We start from the raw sequence: 26,834 nt of genomic DNA on the forward strand, positions 1-26,834 counted from the left end.
GAGGGGTGATATCATTGAAACCTACAGAATGGTGAAGGTCTTGATAGAGTGGATGTGGAGAGGATGTTTCCTATGGTGGGAAGACCAGAGAATACAGCCTTAGAATAGAGAGTGTCCTTTTAGAACAGAGATGAAGAAGAATTTCTTTAGCTGGAGAGTGGTGAATTTGTGGAATTCTTTGCCAGAGGCCGCTGTGGAGGCCAAGTCTTTATGTATATTTATGGCAGAGATTAATAGATTCTTGATTGGTCAGGGCATGAAGGGATACGGGGAGAAGGCAGGAGATTAGGGCTGAGAGGAAAATTGGATCAGCCATGATGAAATGGCAGAGGAGATTCAATGGACCAAATGGCCTAATTTTGCTCCTATATCTTATGGTCTTACGAATGGAGTGTTAAGTCTGACCGAAGACTCATATCCCATGTTAATTTTCCAGCAGTTTATTTTTGATCAAGCCCTCTGATGAACATATTCTCTTTAAACTACTGTTTTAAAACTGACAACATCCACATTACATTTATTATTTCTATCCAATTTTCCAAAATCCAAATTCAGAAACTTGGTTCTGACTGTAGTTGTTTTGTCAAACTTGAGGGTACATTTACAGAAATGGGCATTGTTTTGCATTTCATAATGATCTATTAAACCAGTTTGAAAACAAAGTTCAAAGTACATTTATTATCAAAGTATGTGTGCATTATACAACCTTGGGATCCATCTCCTTACAGGCAGCGACAAAACAAAAAAACCCAATAGCACCCATTAAGAAAAGAGACAGTCAAACGCCCAATATGCAGAAAAGAAACAGATTGTGCAAACAATAAAAAATAAGCAACTAACATTCAGAACTGAAGTTCAGGGAAGCGAGCCCACAGCCTCAAAGCTGGTCACAGCTGATCCAGGAGCCCATTAGTTGCAGGCCACAGCCTTAGTTCAGTGCAGAGGTGAATAAACGCTGTGGAGCAGGAAACTGACACTGGCCTGTCCTTAGTCTTTTCAACCTGACTGGTCACTTAAATCGGTCAAATCTCAGGTTGTTCCTCGCTGTTGGACCTGAGTCCTGCTACTTCGATACACTCTCAGGCCTGGCCCTGGCACCTCAATTCAGCCTGTACCTGACCTTTCCAATCTGGCCCAGTGCTTAAATCGGCTAAGCAGCAGCTTGTTGCTTGCTCTCGGGCCCAGGCCCTTTTGTCTTGACTCTGCCTTGCCTCAGCTTGGCCATTTCGAGTCCACTGCAGCAATGGCCAAACACTGGCTCGATCTGCAGCCTCAACTTGGCTTATACATGCCAGGCCGAAAAAATGCCAGGTCGTATAGCCAGTTCAAAAGCTCAAAAGGGAAGTTACTGTACTGGCTATCGATTGCAGTGATCTGTTTTGAGAAAAAGTAGTAATTTCAGTAAAATTCCTCCTCTTTTCTGTTGAGATTATTTGTTATGAACTTACTCTATTTTACTAGGGATGCCTGTATCTAACTGTGTGTGTTTCCTTCTCGTTCCAGATTAGAGTCCCGGCCTTCCTTGATCTTTTCATGCAATCTCTCTTCAAACCGGGTTCCAAGATCAACCCTGAGCATAAACACAAGTATATCTACATCCTGGCCTATGCAGCAAGTGTGGTGGAGTCATGGAAAAAGGTTAGATTTAAATTTCACGTATGGTCATAGGAGTGGGACTGAGAAGCCCAATGCGTAGTGTGTTCTTACAATATAATTGTTCACTGTTAAATTAACTCTTGTTTATATCATCCCATGGCCATAATCTGCTCTGTGGATTGCTCGTTCCTGGCCGGTCCATGTAGCTGCCAACATGGCTGTGAAACTCCTTATGTTCTCCTAGAGTCTTCACTTTCTTATTCATTTGTTAAGAGAAATAAAATACCCAAGGCACCTTCTTATCTACTTTTCTCTATAAGATACTTAGGATTTCAAATAAAATTTATTAAGTTTTGAAAATTATATGACTTACATCAGCACAGTGGAAGTGAGTTTCCTTGCATGTTGGTCTATAATACAGATGGAGGGTTAGTTTTCATTATACCATTTCTTGAAGGCAACCACTATCCTATATATAAAAACAGGTCAAGTTTTAAACTTACACAAGAATACAAGGAAGTAGGAGCCAAAAGGAGGCCCTCCAGCCTGCCCTGTCATTCAGTTAATTGTCTATGCTGAAATGCCAACGCTAAGACCTCGTGTGGCGTAACTCTTCACAGCAGCTTACCAGATGCCCTTTGAAAATACAGTTGTACACCTTCAGGTTGTGTTTTATCCAGTGTATTTGTACAACCTCAAAGATTCATTTATTATCAATGTATACAACTTGAAGTTCTTCTTCTCCAGGTAGCCATGAAAGGAGAGGCAGCACAATCATCAACCCCATAATCTCCCCTCTCCATACAAAAACGGAACAGGCACATCAACCCCCCCAAATCCCTCCTCCCGCACAAAAAGTGAACAAAAGTGGAGTAGTACAGGCAGATCAACCCCCAAATCCCTTCTCCCCACACAAAAAGTAAGAAAGATTGGAAGAAAGACAATATGAAAACGATAAGACAGAAAGAAAGGCTATAGTGCAAGTACACATGTGAAACACAGAAAAATCTGGGGAATACTTTCCGGGCCAGCAGCAGACCTATCTCTCTCTGGTACAGAGTGATCAAAAGACAGGCAGCTAGCGCTCACCCTCTGCTCTTGCCTTGATGTTTCAATCTCCCTTGTCTCTTTAATCAGCGAACAATGGAAGCTTTAATCAGTGAAATGGAGTCGAACAACAGTTTCACCCCTTCCCGCTACTTTCCTGTCATGAAGTTCGTGCGAGCTGTCTCTGTCTCCTGGAATCCTCTTGGAGACTGCAGCATGCTGAAACACCCAATGATCTCCAAGCTTCCGCAACCTTATATCTTTGAGTTTGAAGCTCCAGCGTCAAAGATTTAACGGTTTTATAGAATGCCTTTTGCATTCCTCTTTTTGTGGGAATAGGTCTTTTTACCGTGACTTTTTTTTACCGTGCCCAATTATGTGGTTTTTGTCGGTTTTTCAGTCTTGGTCTGTCTTGTGTTTCTGTGATATCACACTGGAGGAACATTGTATCATTTCTTAATGCAAAGACATTACTAAATGACAATAAAAGAGGATTGCGTGTCCTCATAATCTAAAAAAAAGAATAGGTGCAGTATTGGTGGCTTAGCAATCAATTGGAACCTGCGCCAAACCTAGAGTACATTGGAAGATTACTATCTTTGCAGCCACTTTTAAGACCCTTGATTTTTCTACCCTGAGTCCACTTAGTTTGCCTGCTACTTTTTTCTACTGATTGTGATTGTTTTTAGTTTCTTCTCACTTTTTCCTCTTTATCTTCTGCTGTTTCTGGGATGCTTTTAGTTTAATAATAATCCACACAGCTAAACAAGGAAGCTGAAGAGAAGCATGCAATGATTGCCTCTACTATATTAATGAAAACGAGAGAGAAAACCTGTTCACAATTTAACTTAAAGGTAATTGAAGCCAGTCATTGTGTGGGAGACATTCTGATTCTGTCTCATGGAGCTAAGCAGGGGAAGACAATAGATGAATGTTCATGTTACTTGGTGGTCATTAAAAACTCCAGGAGATGTTAATCCATCTCCTGTATTAACACATTGTTAAAGGCATACCCCTGCTGCTTAATGTGCAGTTTAGAATGTCCTGTTTTGTCACTTAACTTTCAGACCCTAATAATTGTGATTAACTAAACTGAGCCACACTGAAACGATAACTGGGAGATATAAAGGAGATCTTCAGGAGAGAATCCAGTTCTCCTCTCCTGACACTTATACTTTTTGAACACAAACAGTTTCACTGGCTTTTAACATTTTGAATACAGACAGGCAACTTCATAGAATAACATTTTTGCAATGGTGGCATCCAAATTTGAAGAACTCTTGAACTAGTTGCTGGCCTGAAAGTACAAACTGCAGACACCCAAAAAAATACCCCTTTTGTTACAGTGATGAGGGATGGCAATCTGAATTGAATTGACTTTATTACCTACATCCTTCACATACATGAGGACTAAAATTCTGTACGTTACGTCTCCGTCTAAATGTGCAATGTGCAATTTATAGTAATTTGTAATAAATAATATGTACAACAGGACAGTCAATATAGCACAGAAATGCAATTGTATCAGCGTGAATTAATGGCCTGGTGGAAGAAGCTGCCCCGAAACCTGTTGGTCCTTACTTTTATGCTGCGGTACTGTTTCCCAGATGGTAGCAGCTGGGACAGTTTGTGGTTGGGGTGACTCGGGTCGCCAGTGATTTTTCGGGCCCTTTTTACACACCTGTCTTTGTAAATATCTGAATAGTGGGAAGTTCGCATCTACAGATGTGCTGGGCTGTCCGCACCACTCTCTGCAGAGTCCTGCGATTGAGGGAAGTACAGTTCCCATATCAGGCAGTGATACAGCCAGTCAGGATGCTCTCAATTGGGCTCCTGTAGAAAGTCCTTGGGATTTGGGGACCCATACCAAACATATTCAACTGTCTGAGGTGAAAGAGGCGCTGTTGTGCTTTTTTCACCGCACAGCCGATATGGTAAGGTTATTTTCCATGGTAGGGGAGTCTAGGACAAGAGGGCATGACTTCAGGATTGATGGATGTCCATTTAGAACAGAGATGCGGAGAAATTACTTCAGTCAGAAGGTGGTAAATCTGTGGAATTTGTTGCCACGAGCGGCTGTGGAGGCCAAGTCATTGGGTGCATTTAAGGCAGAGATAGATAGGTTCTTGATTAGCCAGGGCATCAAAGGGTATGGGGATAAGACAAGGGAGTGGGATGACTGGAAGAATTGGATCAGTCCATGGCAGAGCAGACTCGATGGGCCGAATGGCCTGCTTCTGCTCCTATATCTTGTGGTCTTATGTACAGACCATGTATTAAGTGACAGAACAGACCAGACCTGAATTGTTCATTAAGTGGCAGGGATATGCCTTTAACAATGTGTTAACAGAGGAGACGATCACTTAGGCTACATCCACACTAAACTGGATAATTTTGAAAACACTGGTTTCACGTAAAAACAATAGGCGTCCACACCAGGCATTTTTAAAAATACCTCCGTCCACATTAAAAAGGGTATTTGGGCGAATTTCCTCCTACTGGGCATGCGCAGGACACACAGAAAACACAAGCGAAGAGGAAACGGTATACCTGGTGCACGTTTGTCCAGCTACAGACTTGAAAAACGTAAAAGGAAATTGCCAAACAAAAGACTTGGTGCACGTTTGTCCAGAAACATTTCCTACAGCCATAGTCTCTTCACCGATGAAAGGGATGACAGCTACAACTAAAAACAATAAGGCTTGTTACTGGGCAAAAGTGAAATTTGCTGTTACCTCATTTGTTTGCCTTTACTTTTGTCATGACTTTGTGTATTATTTTGCTGTATTTAACGTGTAATAAAACGAGTTACTGGGCAAAAGTGACAATTGCAGCTATTGAATATTTGCACAAGAAACATGTCTGCATCAGTGTTATCTTGTATTTCCATACAATGCTACATCAGGCTGTTACACATCTATTGTCAGATATTGTTGTTGTGGTGTTGGAGGTTGCGTTCAAGAAAACAATGAAATGCCACGTTGCCGCCACCATTTGTTCGGCACGTCATGACAGCGTTTTCAAAATTAGCCGGTTACCCCGTACGCACTACAACGCCCAACCGGCATTTTCAGATTTAAACACCCTGGAGAGTGTTTTAGAAAAGCTCCTTTATCGGGGGAGGAAAACGCCATTTCAGTGTGGATGGAGGGTCAAAACGAAGAGAAAAAGCTTCAGTTATGGATTTATCTGGTCTAGTGTGGATGTAGCCTTAATGTCTTCCCTGATCTCATCCTGGAATTTTTAATGAGTTTAATTAACATGAATGTTCATGTATTGTCTTCCCCTGAGGAGTTTCAATGGGATGGAATCAAAATGTACCACACCCAATGATAGGATCTAGTAGTTGAAGTTAAAATTTGAATAGGTTTTATTTCCTGAGGACTGGCTGTCATTTTCATTAATATCTGCTATCCACAATTTCATAACTCCAGAGTAATCCCTAGCAGTTCCCAGGACTGACATCGATTGGTAGTTGAATGCTGAATCTTTGGAAAAGATATATGGCAGTGGTATGAGAGTATTAATTATAGATAACAAAATGTAATTAGAAAAGAAAAAGAACTCAGCTATAATCAGAATCAAAATCAGGTTTATTATCATCTGCATGTGTGGTGAAATTTGTTAACTTAGCAGCAGCAGTTCAATGCAATACATAATCTAGAAGAATAATAATAAACAAGTAAATCAATTATGTAACACACATAAAAGTTGCTGGTGAACGCAGCAGGCCAGGCAGCATCTCTGGGAAGAGGTGCAGTCGACGTTTCAGGCCGAGACCCTTCGTCAGGACTAACTGAAGGAAGAGTGAGTAAGGGATTTGAAAGTGGGAGGGGGAGGGGGAGATCCAAAATGATAGGAGAAGACAGGAGTATAAGCCTACTGACTCTCACAGCTATCTGGACTATTCCTCTTCTCACCCTGTCTTGCAAAAACGCCATCCCCTTCTCGCAATTCCTCCGTCTCCGCCGCATCTGCTCTCAGGATGAGGCTTTTCATTCTAGGACGAGGGAGATGTCTTCCTTTCTTAAAGAAAGGGGCTTCCTTTCCTCCACTATCAACTCTGCTCTTAAACGCATCTCCCCCATTTCACGTACATCTGCTCTCACTCCATCCTCCCACCACCCCACTAGGAATAGGGTTCCCCTGGTCCTCACCTACCACCCCACCAGCCTCCGGGTCCAACATATTATTCTCCGTAACTTCCGCCACATCCAACGGGATCCCACCACTAAGCACATCTTTCCCTTCCCCCCTCTCTCTGCATTCCGCAGGGATCGCTCCCTACGCAACTCCCTTGTCCATTCGTCCCCCCCATCCCTCCCCACTGATCTCCCTCCTGGCACTTATCCGTGTAAGCGGAACAAGTGCTACACATGCCCTTACACTTCCTCCCTTACCACCATTCAGGACCCCAAACAGTCCTTCCAGGTGAGGCAACATTCACCTGTGAGTCGACTGGGGTGATATACTGCGTCCGGTGCTCCTGATGTGGCCTTTTATATATTGGCAAGACCCGACGCAGACTGGGAGACCGCTTTGCTGAACATCTACGCTCTGTCTGCCAGAGAAAGCAGGATCTCCCAGTGGCCACACATTTTAATTCCACATCCCATTCCCATTCTGACGTGTCTATCCACGGCCTCCTCTACTGTAAAGATGAAGCCACACTCAGGTTGGAGGAGCAACACCTTATATTCCATCTGGGTAGCCTCCAACCTGACGGCATGAACATCGACTTCTCTAACTTCCGCTAATGCCCCACCTCCCCCTCGTACCCCATCTGTTACTTATTTTTATACACACATTCTTTCTCTCACTCTCCTTTTTCTCCCTCTGTCCCTCTGAATATACCCCTTGCCCATCCTCTGGGTCCCCCCCCCACTCCTTGTCTTTCTTCCCGGACCTCCTGTTTCATGATCCTCTCGTATCCCTTTTGCCTATCACCTGTCCAGCTCTCGGCTCCATCCCTCCTCCTCCTGTCTTCTCCTATCATTTTGGATCTCCCCCTCCCCCTCCCACTTTCAAATCCCTTACTCACTCTTCCTTCAGTTAGTCCTGACGAAGGGTCTCGGCCTGAAACGTTGACTGCACCTTTTCCTAGAGATGCTGCCTGGCCTGCTGCGTTCACCAGCAACTTTTATGTGTGTTGCTTGAATTTCCAGCATCTGCAGAATTCCTGTTGTTTGCGTTTAAAATCAATTATGTATATTGAATAGATTAAAAATCGTGCAAAAACAAATAATATATATTAAAAAAGTGAGGTGAGGTTGACAAAATTATGTGGTTATAGGAAAGACATTGCCAAGGTGGAGAGGATGCAGACGAGACTTGTGAGAATGCTACCTAGACTCCAAGGCCTGTGTTACAGGGAGAGGTTGGCCTCGCTGGATCTTTTTTCCCTTGAAGCACAGGAGAATGAGGGAATGGGGGCGACCTCATGTGGGGTATGGATTACTTGGGTAGTCATATTCTTTCCAGGATTGGAGAACACAAAACTAAAAGGCCTAGATACAAGATAAGAGAGGAGGAAGATTTAAAAGAGAGCAGAAAGGTAACTTCTTTACATAGAGGTAGTGGGTACCTGGACTGGGCTGCTAGAGGAAATGATCGAGATGGATACAGTTGCAACATTGATGAGGCATTTGGATAGGCTCATGACTTGGAGGGTTCTGTGCTGAGCATGGGTAACTGAGACTAGGAGGGAAGGTGGTTTGTTAAGGTTGTCATAGTCAGGGGGTGGGGAGGTATATTGAGGATGAGCTCCCACTACTTATTAAATGCTCCCAATGGTGAGCGTCTCCTATAGCCTTTGACAAACAAGTCCAGCCCCTGACCTTCACATATGCCTTGGCTACTAAGCCGGTGGAACCATTTGTACTGACAGGAGGAGAAGGGGCAAAGATCCCTTAAAACCAGTCGCTTCGAGAAGATGGGTCTCATTGGCCATGATTGGCAGCTCATTCAGATCTCAACCTCTGCGGTCTTGTGGCTATACCCACTCATGGGGAAGGTTTCAGGAGGAAACCCTGAGGAAAAGTCTAGAGCTGGAGATCCTAAGTCAGACCTACATTGGCCGGCAACTCCTGCAACGTCACTGAAGCCAAACAGTATTGGCCTCTGCCATTCCTTTGGATTCATCAGCTATATGGAGAGGGAGAGCCTGCTGCACGAGCCCAGCTTATTCTCCATATCATACTGCCCTGGCTTGGCTGCCGGTAACCTAGACAGCTGAGATGCAACATTCATGGTCGACACCGACCAACAGAGGGCTTCATCTCGGGAAGATGCTGTGGTTGGCATGGACTAGTTGAGCTGAAGAGCCTCTTTCCATGTTGTACCAATCTATGACTATAAGATAGAATTTCCATCAATAGGGATAGCAGAATTCAGAATAAGTTGTAACAACTTCAAAGATGAAGTGCAGTGCAGGCAGACAATAAGGCGCAAGGTCACTGTGAAGAAGATTGTGAGGTCATCAGCCTAGGGGATTGTTTAAGAGTCTTATAACAGCAGGATAGGAGCTGTCCTTGAGCACGGTGGTACAGGTTTTCAGCCTTCTATATCTTCTGTCCAATGGCCGGGGAGTGGAGCAGTGAGAATGAGAATGTTTTGATTATGTTGGTTGCTTAACCGAGACAATGAAAGGTATAGACAGAGTTTGTGGAGGGAAGATTAATATCTGTGTTGTTCTGTGCCCGCATCTCTCTGCAATTTCTGCATAATAAAAGACCTATCAACTATTGGGTTTATAACTGCCTAAATGTAAAAGAGACTTGGAGAGTAACAGTTATGGAACTGAAGAATATAGAATAATAACTACTCAGAATTTCAAGTATATTAATCAGAGGTAGTGGTTAAAGGAGAAGTGTACAGAGTTCTGATGTATATAGGGCCCTTTTCCAGACTAATACTGGAAAAGGCACAAGAAAGGAGGATTGGCTATTGGGTATAGTAATGGGGATAAACTGGAGTAGATAAGAGAAGTAAGGGATCATAAAGATAACAGTGAGGAGATACAAAGATGTCTTGGTCCAGTCCGTGAAGTCTGTATTCCGGTTCACGGTCCGGTCCATCTACCCTTGGTCCAGGTTTTCCTGTCTCTCCTGTTTCTGTTCTTGTTGAGCTCTAATTGAGGCAGCTGATGCTCGTTGGGGCTGGCTGCATAAATACCTTCAGAGACCAGGGTGTGGCTGCTGGATTGTTCTTGTCCTTACTCCTTGTATCCCTTCCTCTGCCTTCTGTTTCCTCGCCTGAAGCCTTGCCTTGTTTTGCCGGTAACTCACGCCTCACCTGAAGTTCTCATTTTGCCTTGCATTGCCTGAAGCCTTGCCTTGTTTTGCCAGTAACTCTCACCTCGCCTGAAGTTCTTGTTTCGCCTTGCCTTGTTTTGCTGGTAACTCTCGCCTTGCCTGAAGTTCTCGTTTCGCTTTGCGTTGCCTGAAGCCTTGCCTGGTCTTGCTGGTAACTCTTACCTCGTCTCGCCTGCAGTCTTGTCCTGGAGCCACCCCGTACCTAGCTCCCTTCCTGTCCCTTGCTTCCGCCGGGTAAGTCAGGCTGTCTTGCCATTACCCTGCGACTGGTTCCATCCCTTCCTTTCCCTTGCCTCCGTTGGGTAAGCCAGGCCGTATCGCTGTTACCTACGGTTGGTTCTGTCCCTTCCTAACCCTTGCCTCCGTCGGGTAAGCCAAGCCGTATTGCCATTATCTGCAGTTGGTTCTGTCCCTTGCCTCCGTCGGGTAAGCCAGGCTGTCTTGCCGTTACTTGCGGTTGATTCTGTCCCTTCCTGTCCCATGCCTCCGTCGGGTGGTGATCTGCGCCCTGCCCAGGTGAACTGCGCCCTGCCCAGGAGGAGCCTGCCTAGCCTCAAGCCTGAAGACTCCAGCCTCCTGCCTAGCCTCAAGCTTGAAGACTCCAGCCTCCTGCCAAGCCTCGCCTCAAGTCTCTAGCCTCTAGCCTCAAGCCTGAAGACTCCAGCCTCCTGCCTTCTGCCAAGCTTCGTCTCTAGCCTCTAGCCTCAAGCCTGAAGATTCCAGCCTCCTGCCTCCTGCCAAGCTTCGTCTCTAGCCTCTAGCCTCAAGCCTGAAGACTCCAGCCTCCTGCCTTCTGCCAAGCTTCGTCTCTAGCCTCTAGCCTCAAGCCTGAAGATTCCAGCCTCCTGCCTCCTGCCAAGCTTCGTCTCTAGCCTCTAGCCTCAAGCCTGGACTCCTGCCTCCTGCCAAGCCTCACCTCAAGTCTCTAGCCTCAAGCCTCAAGCCTGAAGACTCCAGCCTCCTGCCTCCTGCCAAGCCTCGCCTCTAGTCTCTAGCCTCTAGCTTCAAGCCTGAAGACTCCAGCCTCCTGCCTCCTGCCAAGCCTCGCCTCAAGTCTCTAGCCTCTAACCTCAAGCCTGAAGACTCCAGTCTCCTGCCTCCTGCCAAGCCTCGCCTCTAGCCTCAAGCCTGAATACTCCAGCCTCGTCCTTGCCTAGTTCTGAGGTCCGAGCCAGAGGCAAGACCCAGGTACTGGGTCCTTGTCCAGTCTCTGGCTCGGAGTCCAAGCCTGGGCTCCTAGCTCTCTTATCCAGTCCTGTTCTGGGTTCCTGGTTTTCATGTCTATGTCCTTGCCCACACCCTGTATCCTAGTCCTGTCCCTGGTACTTCAGTGTCTGTGTCTTGCACTTGGGTCCATTCCAAGCCACCGCCCTATGACAAAAGAATGTAAGTATGATGCAGGGGCGTTGAATTTGAGGACAGAGAATAAAACTTGAGAACATAATATTGGCTATCGACAATAGTGAACACTTAAGGCACCATTCAACAGAACAAAAATATATTCCACTAAAGGGGACAAACTAAAGACTCCATACATGAATAAAGCCTTGTGAGCAATTAATGATGAGAAAATAGTTCATAGCCCAAGTGTGTTGAGGAGAGAGAGGGTAGAAAGAGGGGGAAATAGGATGACAGTGCAAACTATAAAACTGAATTTATTAAGGAATATTAACCACATAGTAAAGGTTGAGGTGTGAGTAAAGATTGATAATTAATATGACAGAAAATAAAATACAGGTCTTAGAAATATCTAATCTTTATTTTGCTTCAAGGAGTCGGAACAAGCGCATGAATTGAAATGGAATGAGTTAAATGTACTTAAGATAAATAGCGGATGCAATAAATTAACTGATCAAGTTCAAAGAGTATAAAGCTCTTGTTAAATTGGATTGTGTTCATAGTTTTAAGAGACTGGAAAGATAGCAGAAGTGTTGTTACAGGAGGGGGGGGGAACGTCGACTCAGACCATGAGAGGCCTGCGTCGGGCATTTTCATGCCTTACAAGGTGCAGATTGGAAGTCTGTGTGGGGCGTCACTCCTCGCACAGACTAGGGCAATGTGTGATTAAGTGCCTTGCTCAAGGGCACAAACATGCTGCCACTGCTGAGGCTCGAACTAGCGACCTTGAGGTAACTAGACAAACACCTTAACCACTTGGCCACGTGCCTAACACACATACTAAGTATGTGTAACATAGGCATTGTTACACATACTTAGTAATTTTTAAAAAATGTGTCGTAGAACTGGTATTTAGCTAACATTTATTGAGGAAGTGGGAAAGAATATCTGCTGAGTATTACTGACCAGTCACCTGAGCAACTGCCACACGCACTGTCATACTGACTATTCTGAGTCTATCCCTGTCTTGCCAAATACTCATATCCAGTCTCTTGGAGTACCTTCCAATAACTTCCCCACTACTGTTGTCAGGCTCATTTGCCTATAATTTCCTGGTTAATTCGTGGAACCTTTCTTGAACAGCGGAACAAAATTAGCTATCCTCCAATCCTCTAGTACCTCACCTGTCACTAAGGATGATTTAAATATCTCTGCTCGGGCCTCCGCAATTTCTGTTCTTGCCTCGCACAGGGTCTGAGGGAATACTTCAAAGTATTCAAATTAAATTTTATTATCAGAGTACGTATACGTCACCACATACAACCCTGAGATTCTCTTTCCCGCAGGCATACTTAGCAAATCTATAGAACAGTAACTGTAAACGATCAATGAAAGATCAAGAAGAGCATAGAAGACAACTAACTGTGCAAATGCAAATATAATTAAATAGTAATAAATAATGAGAACATGAAATAACAAGATAAAGAGTCCTTAAAGTGAGGTCATTGGTTATGGAAATATCTTAGTGGATGGGCAAGTGAGTGTAGTGGTAACTTATTTTGAACCTGGTGGTGTGAGTCCTGAGGCTCTTGTACCTTCCACTTGGTGGCAGCAGCAAGAAAAGAGCATGACCCTGGTGGTGAGGATCTTTGATGAGTGATGCTGCTTTCCTACAACAGCGTTTCATGTAGATGTACTCAATGGTTGGGAGGGCTTTACTGTGACGTGCTGGGCTGATTCCACTCTCTTTTGTAGCATTTTCTGTTCAAAGGCATTGGTGTCCCCATACCAGCCAGTCAATAGTTTCCACTACACATCTACAGAAGATTGTCAAAGTTTTTGATGGCATGCCGAATCTCTGCAGAATTGTAAGGAAGTAGGGGCACTCTTGTGCTTTCTTTGCAATTACATTTATATAATGGGTCCAGGACAGGTCCTATGAGATAGTGACACACAGGAATTTAAAGTTACTGACCCTCTCCACCTCTGATCCTCCAATGAGAACTGGATCATGGACCTCTGGTTTCCCTCTCCTGAAGTTTACAATCAGTTCGTTGGTCTTGCTGACATTGAGCAAGAGGAGTTGTTGTGACACCACTCAGCCAAGCTGTCAATCTCCCTCCTGTATACTGATTCATCACCACCTTTGATACAGCCCACAGTGGCGTCATCAGCAGACTTGAATACGGCGTTGGAGCCGTACTTAGCCACACAGTCACAGGTGTGGAGCAAGTAGAGCAGGGGGCTAAGCACAGGACCCTGTGGTGCGCCTGCAGCTGGAGATTGGAGATGGTGAAGGAGATGTTTTTGCCCATCTGAACTGACTGGGGTGTGCAAGTGAGGAAATTCAGAATCCAGTACAAGGGGGTATTGAGTCCCAAGTCTTGGAGTTTACTGAATTTTGAGGGGGATGATGGTATTAAAGGCTGAGCTGTAATCGATAAAGAGCATCCTGATGTATGCATCTTTGCTGTCCAGATGTTCCAGGCCTTTAGAATTTGCCCACCCTAATTTGCCTCAAAACAGCAAACACCCCCTCCTCTGTAATCTGTACAGGGTCCATGACTTCGCTGCTGCTTTGCCTCGCTTCTGTAGACTGTGTGTCCATCTCCAGAGTGAGTACAGATCTCACTCATCTCTTTCGGTTCCATCCATAGATTACTATGCTGATCTTCCAGAGGACCAGTTTTCTCCCTTGCAATCCTTTTGCTCTTAATATATCTGTAGAAGCCTTTAGGATCCTCCTTCACCTTGTCTGCTAGAGCAACCTCATGCCTTCTTTTAGATCTGATTCCTTTCTTAAGTGTTCTCTTGCATTTATTATACTCCTCAAGTACCTCATTTGTCCCTACCTGCCTATACCTGCTATACACCTTTCTTTATTAACCAGGGCCTCAATATCTCTCGAAAACCAATATTCCCTGAACCTGCTATCCTTACCTTTTATTCTGACAGATTTGTACTGAACATTTTGCTTTTGAAGGCATTCCACTTTCCAAGTACACCTTTGTCAGAAAACAGCCTGTTCTAATCCACACTTACTAAATCCTTTCTGATACTATCAAAATTGGCAATTCTCTAATTTAGAAATTCAACCTGAGGACCAGACCTATCCTATTCCTTGAAACAAATGGCATTATGATCAGTAAATGTAGAGTGTTCCCTAAACAAGCTTCTGTCACCTGCCCTTTCTCATTCCCTAACAAGAGATCAAGTAACGCACACTCTCTCATTGGGACTTCTTTCTACTAACTCTACTCCATCTAGTTGTTCCATCTAGTTAGGGGTGCCCCAGTCACTATGTGGAAAGTTAAAATCACCTACTATAACAGCCTATAAAAGTTGCTGGTGAACGCAGCAGGCCAGGCAGAATCTCTAGGAAAGGTGCAGTCGACGTTTCAGGCCGAGACCCTTCGTCAAGGGTCTCGGCCTGAAACGGCGACTGCACCTCTTCCTAGAGATGCTGCCTGGCCTGCTGCGTTCACCAGCAACTTTTATGTGTGTTGCTTGAATTTCCAGCATCTGCAGAATTCCCGTTGTTTACTATAACAGCCTTATGTTTCTTACGGCAGTCTGCGGTCTCTCTACAAATTTGTTCCTCTAAATCCCATGGGCTGTTGGGTAGTCTGTAATATAGCCCCATTAATGCGGTCATACCTTTCTTATTCCTCAGTTCCACCCATAAAGTTCTCCAGTCTCTCCTGACTGAGCACTGCTGTGATATTTCCCTGACTAACGACACCATCCCTCCCCCTTTAATCCCTCCCACTTTATCACGTCTAAAACAATGGAACCCCGGAATATTCAGCTGCCAGTCCTGACCGTCCTGCAACCAGGTATGGCTAATGGCTACAATATCATAATTCCATGTGTTGATCTATGCCCTGAGCTCACCTGCCTTTCTTACAATACTCCTTGCACTGAAGTATATGCAACTCAGAACATTAGTCGCACTATGTTCAAACTTTTGACTCCTGACTTTGTCTGAGGTCTTAACAACATTTGTCTCCACAATCACTCTACTATCTGTTCTGGCATTCTAGTTCAAACCTCCCCCATGCAATAGTAGCAATCCTTCCTACTAGGATACTAGTCCTCCTCCAGTTTAGGTGCAAACTGTCCCTTCTGTACAGGTCCCACCTTACCTGGAAGAGACTTCCAAAACTCTGAAGCCCTTACTCCTATATCAGCTCCTTAGCGATGTGTTAAAATGTATGATTTTTCTATTATACATGGGTACAATCCTGAGATCACAACCCTGGAGGTCCTGTCCTTTAACTGAGCACCTAACTTCTGGTTTAAGATGGCGCTAATGAAGCCCAGGGACTTCTTGGCAGTGGCAAGCAAAACAAAGAAAATTACTAGTTACTTTATTAATCTAGTAAATGATTGATCACTGTAATCAATAGACTGCAACTCCTCTGTCGGAGCTGAGCTTTTGAACCACCTGTACGACCTGGCATTTTTGTGGTGGGAACTGAAGTCTGGAACATATAGGACGGTTGTGGCAGCTTGACCCGGCCATGAGAGTGGGGAATAAGCCAAAGTTTGGCCATTGCTGATAGAGCCAACATGAGGTGAGTGGAGGCGAGGCAGAACACAGCCCGAGAGTGAGGAAGGACCTAAGATTTGATCGATTTGAGTGCCAGGGCAAATTGGAAAGGTTGGGTATGAACCGAATTGAGGCGGCAGGGCCAGGGCCCGAGAGCACATTGAAGTGGCAGGATGATTAAAGCGCCAGGCCAGATTAAAAAGGTCAGAGTGTTGGGCCCAGACGTGAAGGATGGGCCAATTCAGCTTGCTGCTCCTCGAGGTTTATTCATATCTGTGCTGAACTGAAACTGTGGCCTACAACAACATGCTCCTGAATCGGCTGTGGTTGGCTTCATGGCTGTGGACTCAGTTTCGTAAACTACAGTTTTGAATGCTAGTTGCTTACTTTTACTGTTTGTACGATTTGTTTATTTTTCTCTGCACATTGGGTGTTTGATGGTCTTTTTTTTAACGGGTTCTATTGGGTTACTTTCTTTTGTGGCTGCCTGTAAGGAGACGAATCTCAAGGTTGTGTTTGGTATTGATACCAAATGTACTTTGAACTCCCTGAACTCGCTTTGCGGGGCTTTGTTTCTCTTCCTACTCATGTCTTTGGTACCTCCATGGATCACAATGTCCGGCTGCTTATCCTCCTATTTAGGAATGCTGAGGACTCTATCTGAGACGTCCCAGACCCTGAAACCTGGGACACAACATAGCACCTGGGAATCGCATTCTCGTCCACAGAACCATTGTCCTGTTCCCCTAACTAATGAATCCCTTATTACCACTGCTTTCCTCTTCTCCCCCCTACCCTGCTGAGCGACAGACCCAGACTCAATGCTAGTGACCCGACCGCTGTGACTTTCCTCAGCTAGGTCATCCCGCCCAACAGTATCCAAAGTGATATACCTGTTGTTGAGGGGTACTCTGCACTGGCTCCTTAACCCCTTTCTCCTTCCTGACTGTCACCGAGTTTCCTATGTGCTGCACCTTGGGTGTAACTACCTCTCTATTTGTCCTGTCTGTCACACCCCCTCAGCCTCCTGAATAATCCAGAGTTCATCCAATTCCAGCTCCAACTCCTCAACACGGTCTGTTCGAATGGAGGCACTTCTTGCAAGTCAGTGATCAGGGGCACTGCAGGTCTCTCCCTGCCTTTCCTCATCCTGCAAGAGGAGCATTTAACTATCCTCCCTGGCATCCCTACTGCTCTACCTGTGCAGTTATAAAAAGGAAACAAATAAACCTTTAAAAATCTACCTAGAGCTTTTTGCTATAACCTTCAAGGTTACTGCAAGGAGAGAGGCTCTCACTCAGGCCTCTCTCCTTGCTGTAACCTTGAAGAGCTAAAGCCTCAAAATCCCCAATCTAATATTGTCCACTCCAACAATGGCCTCTCCATTTGCCCCTGCCATATTTTAATTTGCATTTGCCAATGAATCCCAATCTCTGATTAGCCTCAGTTCAAACGCCAAAACTCCCGTGAAGCACTGCTTTTTAATGCACACTCTCAGACCTGCGTTAGTCACTGCTTCTCTCTCCTGATCTCTGAGTGGCTGCTGTTCAAACATCCATGAGGAGCCCTTGTATAGAATCCAACAAGAAGTACTAGACCTGGTTTTGGAAAATGAGTCAGGCGAGAAGGCAGACCTGACTGTGGGTGAACATTTTGGGAATATTGACCACAACTCATTAGTTATAAGTAAGGATAAAATTGGATCTTCAAAGAAGCTAAATTACAGCAGGATGAGAGAGTAATTAAGGAGCATTGATTGGGAGCAATTACTGCAGTCAGCCAATCTAGGTCTGACATGTGAGAGTTGTTTAAAGACATGGTCAGAGTTCAAGATTGGCTTGTTCCAGTAAGGGACATGGTAAATTAAGGGAACCTTGGATGACCCAAGAGCTCCCAAGTTTAGTCAAGATGGAAAAGGAAGCATAGAAAAAAGGTTTAAAATCAGATTGGGGTTGTGTAGTATAAAGATAGTGGAAGAGTGCTGAAGCACAATTAGGAAGACTAACTGATGGTCATTCCCAAGGCATTTTATAAGGTCAGGTTTAGTATCACCGGATGTATCCTGAAATTTGTTGTTTTGCGGTAGCAGTACATAGCAATATATAATATTAATGAAAATAAATTACAATAGCAAATGTGTGTTCTTGGATTCATTGTCCATTCGGAAACTGTTCCTGAAATATAAAAGCTCCTGTCCTACTTCCTTGATGGTAGCAATGAGAAGAGGGCATGTGATGGGTGATGGGGTCCTTAATGATGGATACCACCTTTTTGAGGCATCTCCTTTTGAAAGTGTCCTGGATGCGGGGTTGGGGGGTGCGGGTGGGCTAGTAGTCTATGAAGGAGCTGACTGAGTTTACAAACCTCTGCAGCTTTTTACGATCCTATGCAGTGGCCCATCCATACGAGACGGTCGGTGATGCAACCTGTTAGAATGCTCTCCACGGTACATCTGTAGAAGTTTGTGAGTGGCTTTGGTGACAACAATTCTCAAATTCGTAATGAAATATAGCTGTTGTCATGCTGTGTTAGACCCAGGATAGAACCTCACAGATGTTGACATCCAATTCTGATTCCCCGATGAGGACTAGTGTGTGTTCCCCCGACTTCTGCTCCCTGAAGTCCACAATCATTTCCTTGGTCTTACTGATGTTGAATGCAAGGTTGTTGCTGTGACACCTCTCAACAAGCTGACCTATCTCGCTCCTTTATGCTTCCTCGTCACAATCTGAGATTCGACCAACAGTAGCTGTACTGTCAGCAAATTTACAGGTGACGTTTGAGCTGTGCCTAGCCACACAATCACATGAGTAGAGTGGTAGGCTAAGCAAATGTCCTTGAGGTGCACCAGTGAGGAGGAGATGCTATTTCCAAACTGCACAGGCTGCGATCTCCTGGAGAGGAAGTCAAGGATGTAGTTACAGAGGCCCAGGTTTTGGAGCTTGTTGATTAGAACTGAGGGTGTGATGGTGTTGAACGCTGAGCTGTAATCAGTAAACAGTAGCCTGACGTAAGTATTGCTATTGTCCAGGTGATCCAAGGCCAAGTGGAGAGCCAGTGAGATTGCATCTTGTTATAGACCTATTGTAGGTTCAGGCAGGAGTTGATTCTGGCCACGACCAACCTCTCAAAGCACTTAAAGACCCTCTTACCCCTTTTTACCTATGTCATTGGTGCCAGTGTGCACCACAACCTCTTGCTGCTCACCCAGTCTCTTGAGATTCTACTGCAGCTGAGACATCCTGGACCCTAGCACCTGGGAGGCAACTCACCGTCCAGGCTTCCCTTTAGCGACCCCAGAATCTCCTCTCCATCCCCCTAACTATGGAGTCTACTATTACTTTTGCTCTGCCTGACTTTACCCTTCCCTGCTAAGCCTCGGAGCCAGCCATGATGCCACTGGCCTGTCTGCTACTGCTGTTCAAACTGGCACATGAAGCCTATAAGGAACTGTCTCCAACTCACTCCACAGTCTTCCAACTCTGCTCACAAGTCCCGACAGGCCCCACTCGCTTTATAAAACTGGCGTGTAATGTCCACAAGGTAATGACTCCAACTCGCTCCAAGATCTCCCGCTCTGTCCCTAGGGTCTGATGGCAAATATCCCAAAGTATTGAAAGAAGCAAGTGAGGAGATTGCTGGGACTTTGACAAGTATTTTTGTGTCCTCACTATTAACAGTCAAAGTCCCAGAGGACTGGAGAGTAGAATGTTGTGCCTTTTTTCAAAAATGTTACGGGGGTAATCTGGTAATAATCAGCCAGTGAGTCTCATGGCTGTGGTAGGTACGCTATTGGAGGAGATACTGACGGATAGCATTATGTGCATTTAGAAAAGCTAAGGGGCAGTCAGCATGGCTTTGTGTGGGGCAGATCATGCAATCCAGACTTGTTTGGGTTTTTTGAGGAGGTGACAAAGGTGTTTGATGAGGGTTAGGCAGTGGAATTTTCTGTGGGAACTTTAGTAGGGCATTTGACAAGGCCTCTCAAGGCAAGTTGATTCTGAAGATAAAGATACCAGGGATCCAAGGTAGATTGCAAGCTTGGAATTGAAACAGGAGTCTGCCCATAGAAGATAGGGAGTAGGGATAGAGAGCAGTTATTCTGGCTGGAGAGCCATAACCAGTAGAATACTAGATCTGTGATAAGTATCAATGATTTGGATGAAAATGTAGATGGGTGGATTAGCAAGTCTGCAGATGAGACCAAGATTGGTGAAGTTGTGGACAGCGTAAAGGACACTCAAAGAATACCGTGGGATATAGATCAGTTACAGATTTGGGCAGAGATTGTGGCAGGTGGTGTTTAATCCAGGCAAGTGTGATATCTAACACTTGTGTGGGAGAGCAAATGAAAGTAGAACATATGCGGTTAATAGTGTCTCCTCTAAAACCATTGAGGTACAGAGGGACCTTAGGATCCGGGTCCATATATTATTGAAAGTGGCTATGCAAGTGGATAAGGTGATAAAGAAGCCATATAGATTGCTTGCCTTCATTGGTGTTGAGCATAAGAGTAAAGGAGGCATGCTGCATCATGTAAAGCTTTACTCAGGCCACACCTAAAGTATTGTTTGCTCTTCTGGTCGCCCCATTATAGGAAGGATGTGGAGACTGTGGTGAGGTTGCAGAAGAGGTTCACGAAAGTGATGTCTGAATTCGAGAGTATGAGGAATAAGGACCGTTGGACAAACTTGTGTTGTTCTGCTTAGAGTACTGCAATCTGAAGGGAGATCTGTTAGCGATTTTTAAAATTAGGGGATGCATAGGTAGGGTAGACAGAGAATCTGTTTCACAGGGTAGAAATGTCAAATATCAGGGGTCATGCTTGTAATGAGGGAGGGCAATTTATGGGCAATGTGAGGGGCAGTTTTTTTACACAGTAACTGGTAGGTGCCTGGGAATAGGTCACCAGGGGTAATAGTGGGAGCAGGCAGTTAGGTGGAGTTTAAGAGGCTTTTAAACAGACACGTGAATGTGGGGAATGGAGGGATATGAATAATACACGGGAGGAGAGAGTTGAGCTATATAATGCGCTCAGTGGAATTCAAGTCTAAAGACATTCTGCTTAAGCTGTATAATGAGCTTGTGATGCCACACCTTGGGTACTGTGTACAGTTTTGGTTTCCATATTTTGTGATGGATGTGAAGGCACTGGAGAGAGTTCAGAGAAGGGCAACTGGACTCATTCCAGGTCTGCAGGGTATGGGCTATGAAGAAAGATTGATAGAACGAAAATCTTTTTAGCCTACGTATACATAGAATGAGAGGAGACATAATAGAAGTGTTCAAAGTCATTAGGAATATAAATAAGGTGAATAACAGCTGCTACTCAAAATTAATCCATCAACAAGGACACAAGACCACAGGTGGAGACTGGTTTAAGGGAGATTTCAGACTAACATCAGGAAGCATTTCTTTACACAGCAAGTTGTTTACACGTGGAACAAACTGCCTAGTTGTGTCGTTGAGAGTAGTACCTTAGAGACTTTCTAATTTAAACTCGATAGCTAGTTCAACACACGATGTGAATAGGAATTTGGCAAGCTTTGTTGGGCCAAATGGCCTGTTCTTGTCAAAAACTTTCAGATGTTTTATAAATTGGCATCATGTTAGGCACAACATCATGGGCGGAATGGCATGTTCAGTGCTGTACTGTTCTATGATCTTGAACATTTTAAAGTCAAGTATAAAATGCCAGTCAGACCAAAACCTGCGATTATTACAGGGTTTTAGTTGACTCACAAGGGTTTTCAATGTTAGTTCAGACAAATGATGTGTTCAAGCGCATACATTTACCAGTCATAATTCCCTGCGGTCATTAATACCTTGCTGCTGGATAGCAATCTGAATAGAAATAAAAGTCAGCTTGGGACTCTCTGCAAAAATAGTTGGGCATCACTGATGTAATCGTGACGTTGTATGGAGAGTGTAATGCTCGTGACAATAAACTTGAACTTAGATAGTAGTTCCCTATATAACTTCCATTTAATTGTGAGGACAATTTGGAAGAAGCTCCCTTTTCTGAATAATAAACAAGTTACTTATTGTAACATGCAACCTCTCCACCTGAATTGTTCCATTTCTTCCTATATTGTTGAGTTATTACAGTTAATGATCCCATTCCTCCAAGTTCATGCAACACCGCCTCCCCACACCCCATGCATCCTGTATTGATGTTATGGTCTGCTGCATGAATCATAACTCATTCTGTCCCCAATTTCTATATCCACCAAATTTCTCACTTCCTTTCTGCATTCTGCCGGCTTTCAAAACCCTTATTGGTATCAGCTGACCACAACTTATCACACTATTTTCTTTAAAGGGAACTAATTTGTAAACTTATGAATGAAGAACTTTGTTATAAAGGCTATCCTTAGAAGAGGCCAAAAAATCTAATCAACTGTAAAATCACTAGTATTTTGTATATTTATAAATTGTATTTAGCTCAACTCATTATATTAAAAAAGGTCATTATTTGCAGATGGAAAATTGATTTAATTAAAAATAGCACCTAGACATTTATTGGTATTGTAATTCACTATCTTCTAATTGACAAGTACAGCAAAGCTGGTAATTAGCTGCTTTGCAAGGGTTTGGTCCTTGGGCAATGTTTAAGGACGGCTTTTATTTTTCTGATTTGCAAAACTGACATGTTTATAGGAAAAAAGCTGAAAATATTTACTGGAATTATGGTTTGTTGAGAGATATTGTTTTATCTGACAGAACAAAAGATTTAACATCAACAAAGATGAGCTGAAATCCACCTCAAAGGCAATTGAGACTGTCCATAATCTGTGCTGCAATGAAAACAAAGGGGCTTCAGAGCTGATTGCTGAGCTGGGCACTCTTTATCAGTGTATTCGGTGAGTATCACAGTGCGTGAGGTGTCCGTCAGCAGATTAAACTAAGGGTTGCCATTGGGTTTGATGCCTTTGATGGGTGAAAGGAGCATTGGGCCATCTATAGTTCTATTTGGTGTGTATGTAGGGATGCAGGATGTTCTATCCCAGTCAATGGACCAGTGTTCAATAAACTGTGTAGCTACTCTTCTGGGAGCATTTATGAAGACAGTGTGCAGGTATTTCGCTTTTTGCCAAATCCACTGTTTGGAAGATCTGACCAGATGAAGGATCTCAATACAAAAGGTTGATTGTCCATTTCCTTTCACATATACTGCCTGATCTGCTGAACTCTGGCAGTTTGTCTGCTTCTCCAGATTCCAGCATCTGTACTTTCTTGTGTCTCCCTCTGGCAGATCATACCAAGAACTCTTTCTTTTCAAATCTTTTTATTATTATACTATTCAAAAAAGATACACGAGTACATCGAAGTAACAACACTTACAATGTCTCAAGGAGAAAAAAACATTATCTTAAAGATTAGAAAATTTAGTGATAATAAAAAAAACCCTACTGAGCAGAAAAAGTGGGGGGAAAAAACCCCATTAGGTGTACAACCCCGGAGCCATGTGTCATACAAAAAGCTTCTAAAAGTAAACATCAAACCGCCAGCAATAGAGAAAAATATACCAAAAAATTTACAGTTAGATCGTGGAGAAAATCTATCAATTAGCTCAAATGATAATAATGAGCAAATGAGCCCCATCTTTTCTTAAAATCAAATAAAGGTTCAAAGGTTCGACTTCTAATTTTCTCCAAACTAAGACATAGCATCACTTGAGAGAACCATTGTGACAAAGTAGGAGCTGATATATCCTTCCACTTCAACGAAATGGCCCTCCTAGCTATCATTGTAACAAATGCAATAACATGTTGGTCAGACACAGAAATACCATGGATATTTTGAGGAATTATTCCAAAAAGCACAGTTAATTTATTAGGTTGTAGATTAATTTTAAGTGCTTTAGAAATTGTCAGAAAGACTGACTTCCAGAACTGTTCCAGTATAGAACAAGACCAAACCATGTGTGTCAGTGTAGCTATCTCAGTTTTACATCTATCACAATAACTATCAACATTAGGAAATACCTTAGAGAGTCTCTCCTTCGTCAAATGGTAACAATGTACAATTTTAAATTGAATCAGTGAATGACCAGCACAGATCAAAGAAGAGTTAACCAGGTTCAGAATCCGAGTGGAATCCTCCGTCATGAAAGTCAAATTGAGTTCCTTTTCCCAATCCTGTTTAATCTTAAATAAAGGACGCTTATCTCATTGTAATAATAATTTATAAATTCTTCCAATAAGACCTTTCATCGAAGGGTTCATACTCATAATAATATCTAACAGGTCAGCCTTCAATATGTAAGGAAAACTACTTAAATATTTTTGTAGGAAATGTCTAACTTGAAGGTAAAAAGTGTGAGTGTGAAAGAGAATATTTATCAACTAATTGTTCAAAACACATCAATCTATCTTCTTTGAATAAGTCCAAAAAAGAATTAATACCTTTATTTTTCCGAAGTAAAAAAAAGGATCACTCAAAGAAGGCTTAAAAAGGTAATTTCGATAAATTAAACTACAAAGTTTAAATTTTTTAAGATTAAAAGAATTGCGGAACTGGAGCCAAATTTGTAAAGAATGCTTAATCACGGGGTATAGGTTTAAATTAGCAACTTTAGCTAACTGTATAGGTAAAACAACTCCCAATAACGAGGTTAAATGAAACTGTTTCACAGCTTTCAGTTCCAGGTCTACCCAAATTGGCCGATCATTCTTATCAACCCAATATAACCAAAAGGACATGTATCACACATTAACAGCCCAGTAATATATTCTTAAATTAGGCAAAGCAAGACCTCCATCCTTTTTCAACTTTTGTAAGTGACATTTACTAATTCTTGGTCTTTTATTATTCCAAATAAAAGATAAAATAATAGAATCAATCCGATCAAAAAAACTTCTTGGTCAGAAAAAAAGGATATTCTGAAATAAATATAAAAATTTTGGTAAAATCATCATTTTAACTATATGAATACGACCAAGAAGTGAAAATGTAAGTGGACTCCATCTACTAAATAAATACTTCATAGGGTCTACTAAGGGAACAAAATTGGCTTTATAAAGATTCTTATATTTTTTAGTAATTATAACACCTAAATATCTAAGAGAATCTGGGACTTTAAAAGGAATATTATCATATATAGAGACAGATTCATTTAAAGGAAACAATTCACTTTTACTAAAATTTATTTTATATCCTGAAAAATCTCCAAATTCATTGAATAATTTTAGCAAGGCAGGAATAGATTCGTCGGGGTTAGATACATAAACCAATAAATCGTCAGCATAGCGAGAGATCTTATGCATGGTCTCACTCACAAAAATCCCATGAATATTTTTAGCTTCATGAAGAGCAATAGCAAGGAGTTCTAATATTAAATTAAACAACAAAGGACTTAATAGACAACCTTGACTTGTCCCCCGTGAAAGCTGAAAAAAAGGAGACCTACAGTTGTTAGTGACAACAGTAGCAATAGGAGCTTTATATATCATTTTAATCCAATTATTAAAATTAACACCAAAGCCAAATTTCTCTAAAACATTAAATAAATATTTCCATTCGACTCGATGGAACACTTTTTCAGCATCCAAAGATACGACGTATTGTGGAGTTTTAAAAGAGGACGAATATATAATGCTAAATAGTCTCTGGACATTTGAAAAAGAATAGCAACCCTTTATAAAGCCTGTTTGATCTTTAAAAATAATTTTACCCAAAATATTCTCCAACCAATTGGCTATTATCTTGGACAGAATCTTAGCATCGACATTCAGTAATGAAATAGGTCTGTATGAGGCACAGTTGATAGGATCTTTATCCTTTTTAAGAATTGAAGGAATAAAAGCCTCATAAAAATTAGAGGGTAAATCACCTTTCACAAAAGAATCCTTAAACATTTCCAACATATATGGAGAAAGCAATTTTCCAAATTTTTTATAAAATTCTACAGGATAACCATCAAGTCCAGGGGCCTTACCAGATTGCATTGAAAAGATAGCTTTATGAATTTTGGCTTCAGTAATTTGGGCATCAATTTTTTTTTGATCCTCAACAGAAATTTTAGGAAAAGCAATCTTTCGTAAAAAAGCATACATTTCAGAAGAATCTACTGGACATTGAGATTTATAAAGTTCAGTATAAAAATCTTGAAAAATCTTATTAATTTCTTCATATTCCTGAGCCAGGGTACCACCTTTCCTACGGATTTTCAAAATTTGCCTTTTGGCTCTGGCCGTTTTTAATTGAGACGTGAGCAGTTTGTTATTTTTATCTCCAAACATATAAAATTGTCTCTTTAACTTGAGCAAATAGCCTTCAATAGGATGAGTTAATAGGTTATATTGTGATTGAAGTTCCACCCTTTGTTTGAATAAATCAATATTAGGGGAAATTGCATAAGTATTATCTAAACCTTTAATTTGTTTTGAAATTTTATCTAATTCTGCTTTAGTCTGTTTTTTTAAGTTTAGCTGAATAAGAAATAATCTGACCATGTAAAAATGCTTTAAATGTATCCCATATAATTAATTTGGACGTACCCCCTATATCATTAAAAAGAAAAAATTATTTTATTTAGTTTTCAATAAAACTGACAAAGTCAGAGTTTTGCAATAATGTCTGAGACATGTGCCATGGTGGACGGGCAAGAATAACATCATCAAATTCAAAGGACAAACTCAGAGGCGCATGATCAGATATAGCAAAAGTGTCATATTCTCAATTTTTAACACTAGGCAAAAAGTGGGGATCGATTATAATATAATCAATCCTCGAATATTTTTTATAGATATGTGAAAAGAAGGAATATTCTCTGTTATCGGGATGCAGATGCCTCCATAATTCGATCAATCCAAAATCAATCAAAAAGGAGTTAATAAGTGAAGCAGAACAATTTGGAAGTCGCTGATTGGTTGAGCTCTTGTCAATCATAGGATTTAAACAACAGTTATCCCCACCCATTATCAACATATATTAATTTAAATCAAGCAGTAAAGCTAATACCTTTTTAAAAAAAGAAGGATCAT

General features: G+C 42.5%; 1 protein-coding gene across 1 annotated transcript in view; it reads left to right on the forward strand.

Annotated features, from left to right (window-relative positions):
* The window catches only part of nelfcd (negative elongation factor complex member C/D), a 114,763-nt gene that overhangs the window by 67,462 nt on the left and 20,467 nt on the right, over positions 1-26,834 (forward strand). The window contains exons 9-10 of the mRNA XM_072238750.1: positions 1,504-1,638; positions 22,570-22,709. Coding sequence (XP_072094851.1) covers positions 1,504-1,638; positions 22,570-22,709 — 275 coding nt within the window. The remainder of the gene's footprint in view (positions 1-1,503; positions 1,639-22,569; positions 22,710-26,834) is intronic.

This window comes from Mobula birostris, chromosome 2 (genome assembly GCF_030028105.1).
Source record: "Mobula birostris isolate sMobBir1 chromosome 2, sMobBir1.hap1, whole genome shotgun sequence".
NCBI lineage: Eukaryota > Metazoa > Chordata > Chondrichthyes > Myliobatiformes > Myliobatidae > Mobula > Mobula birostris.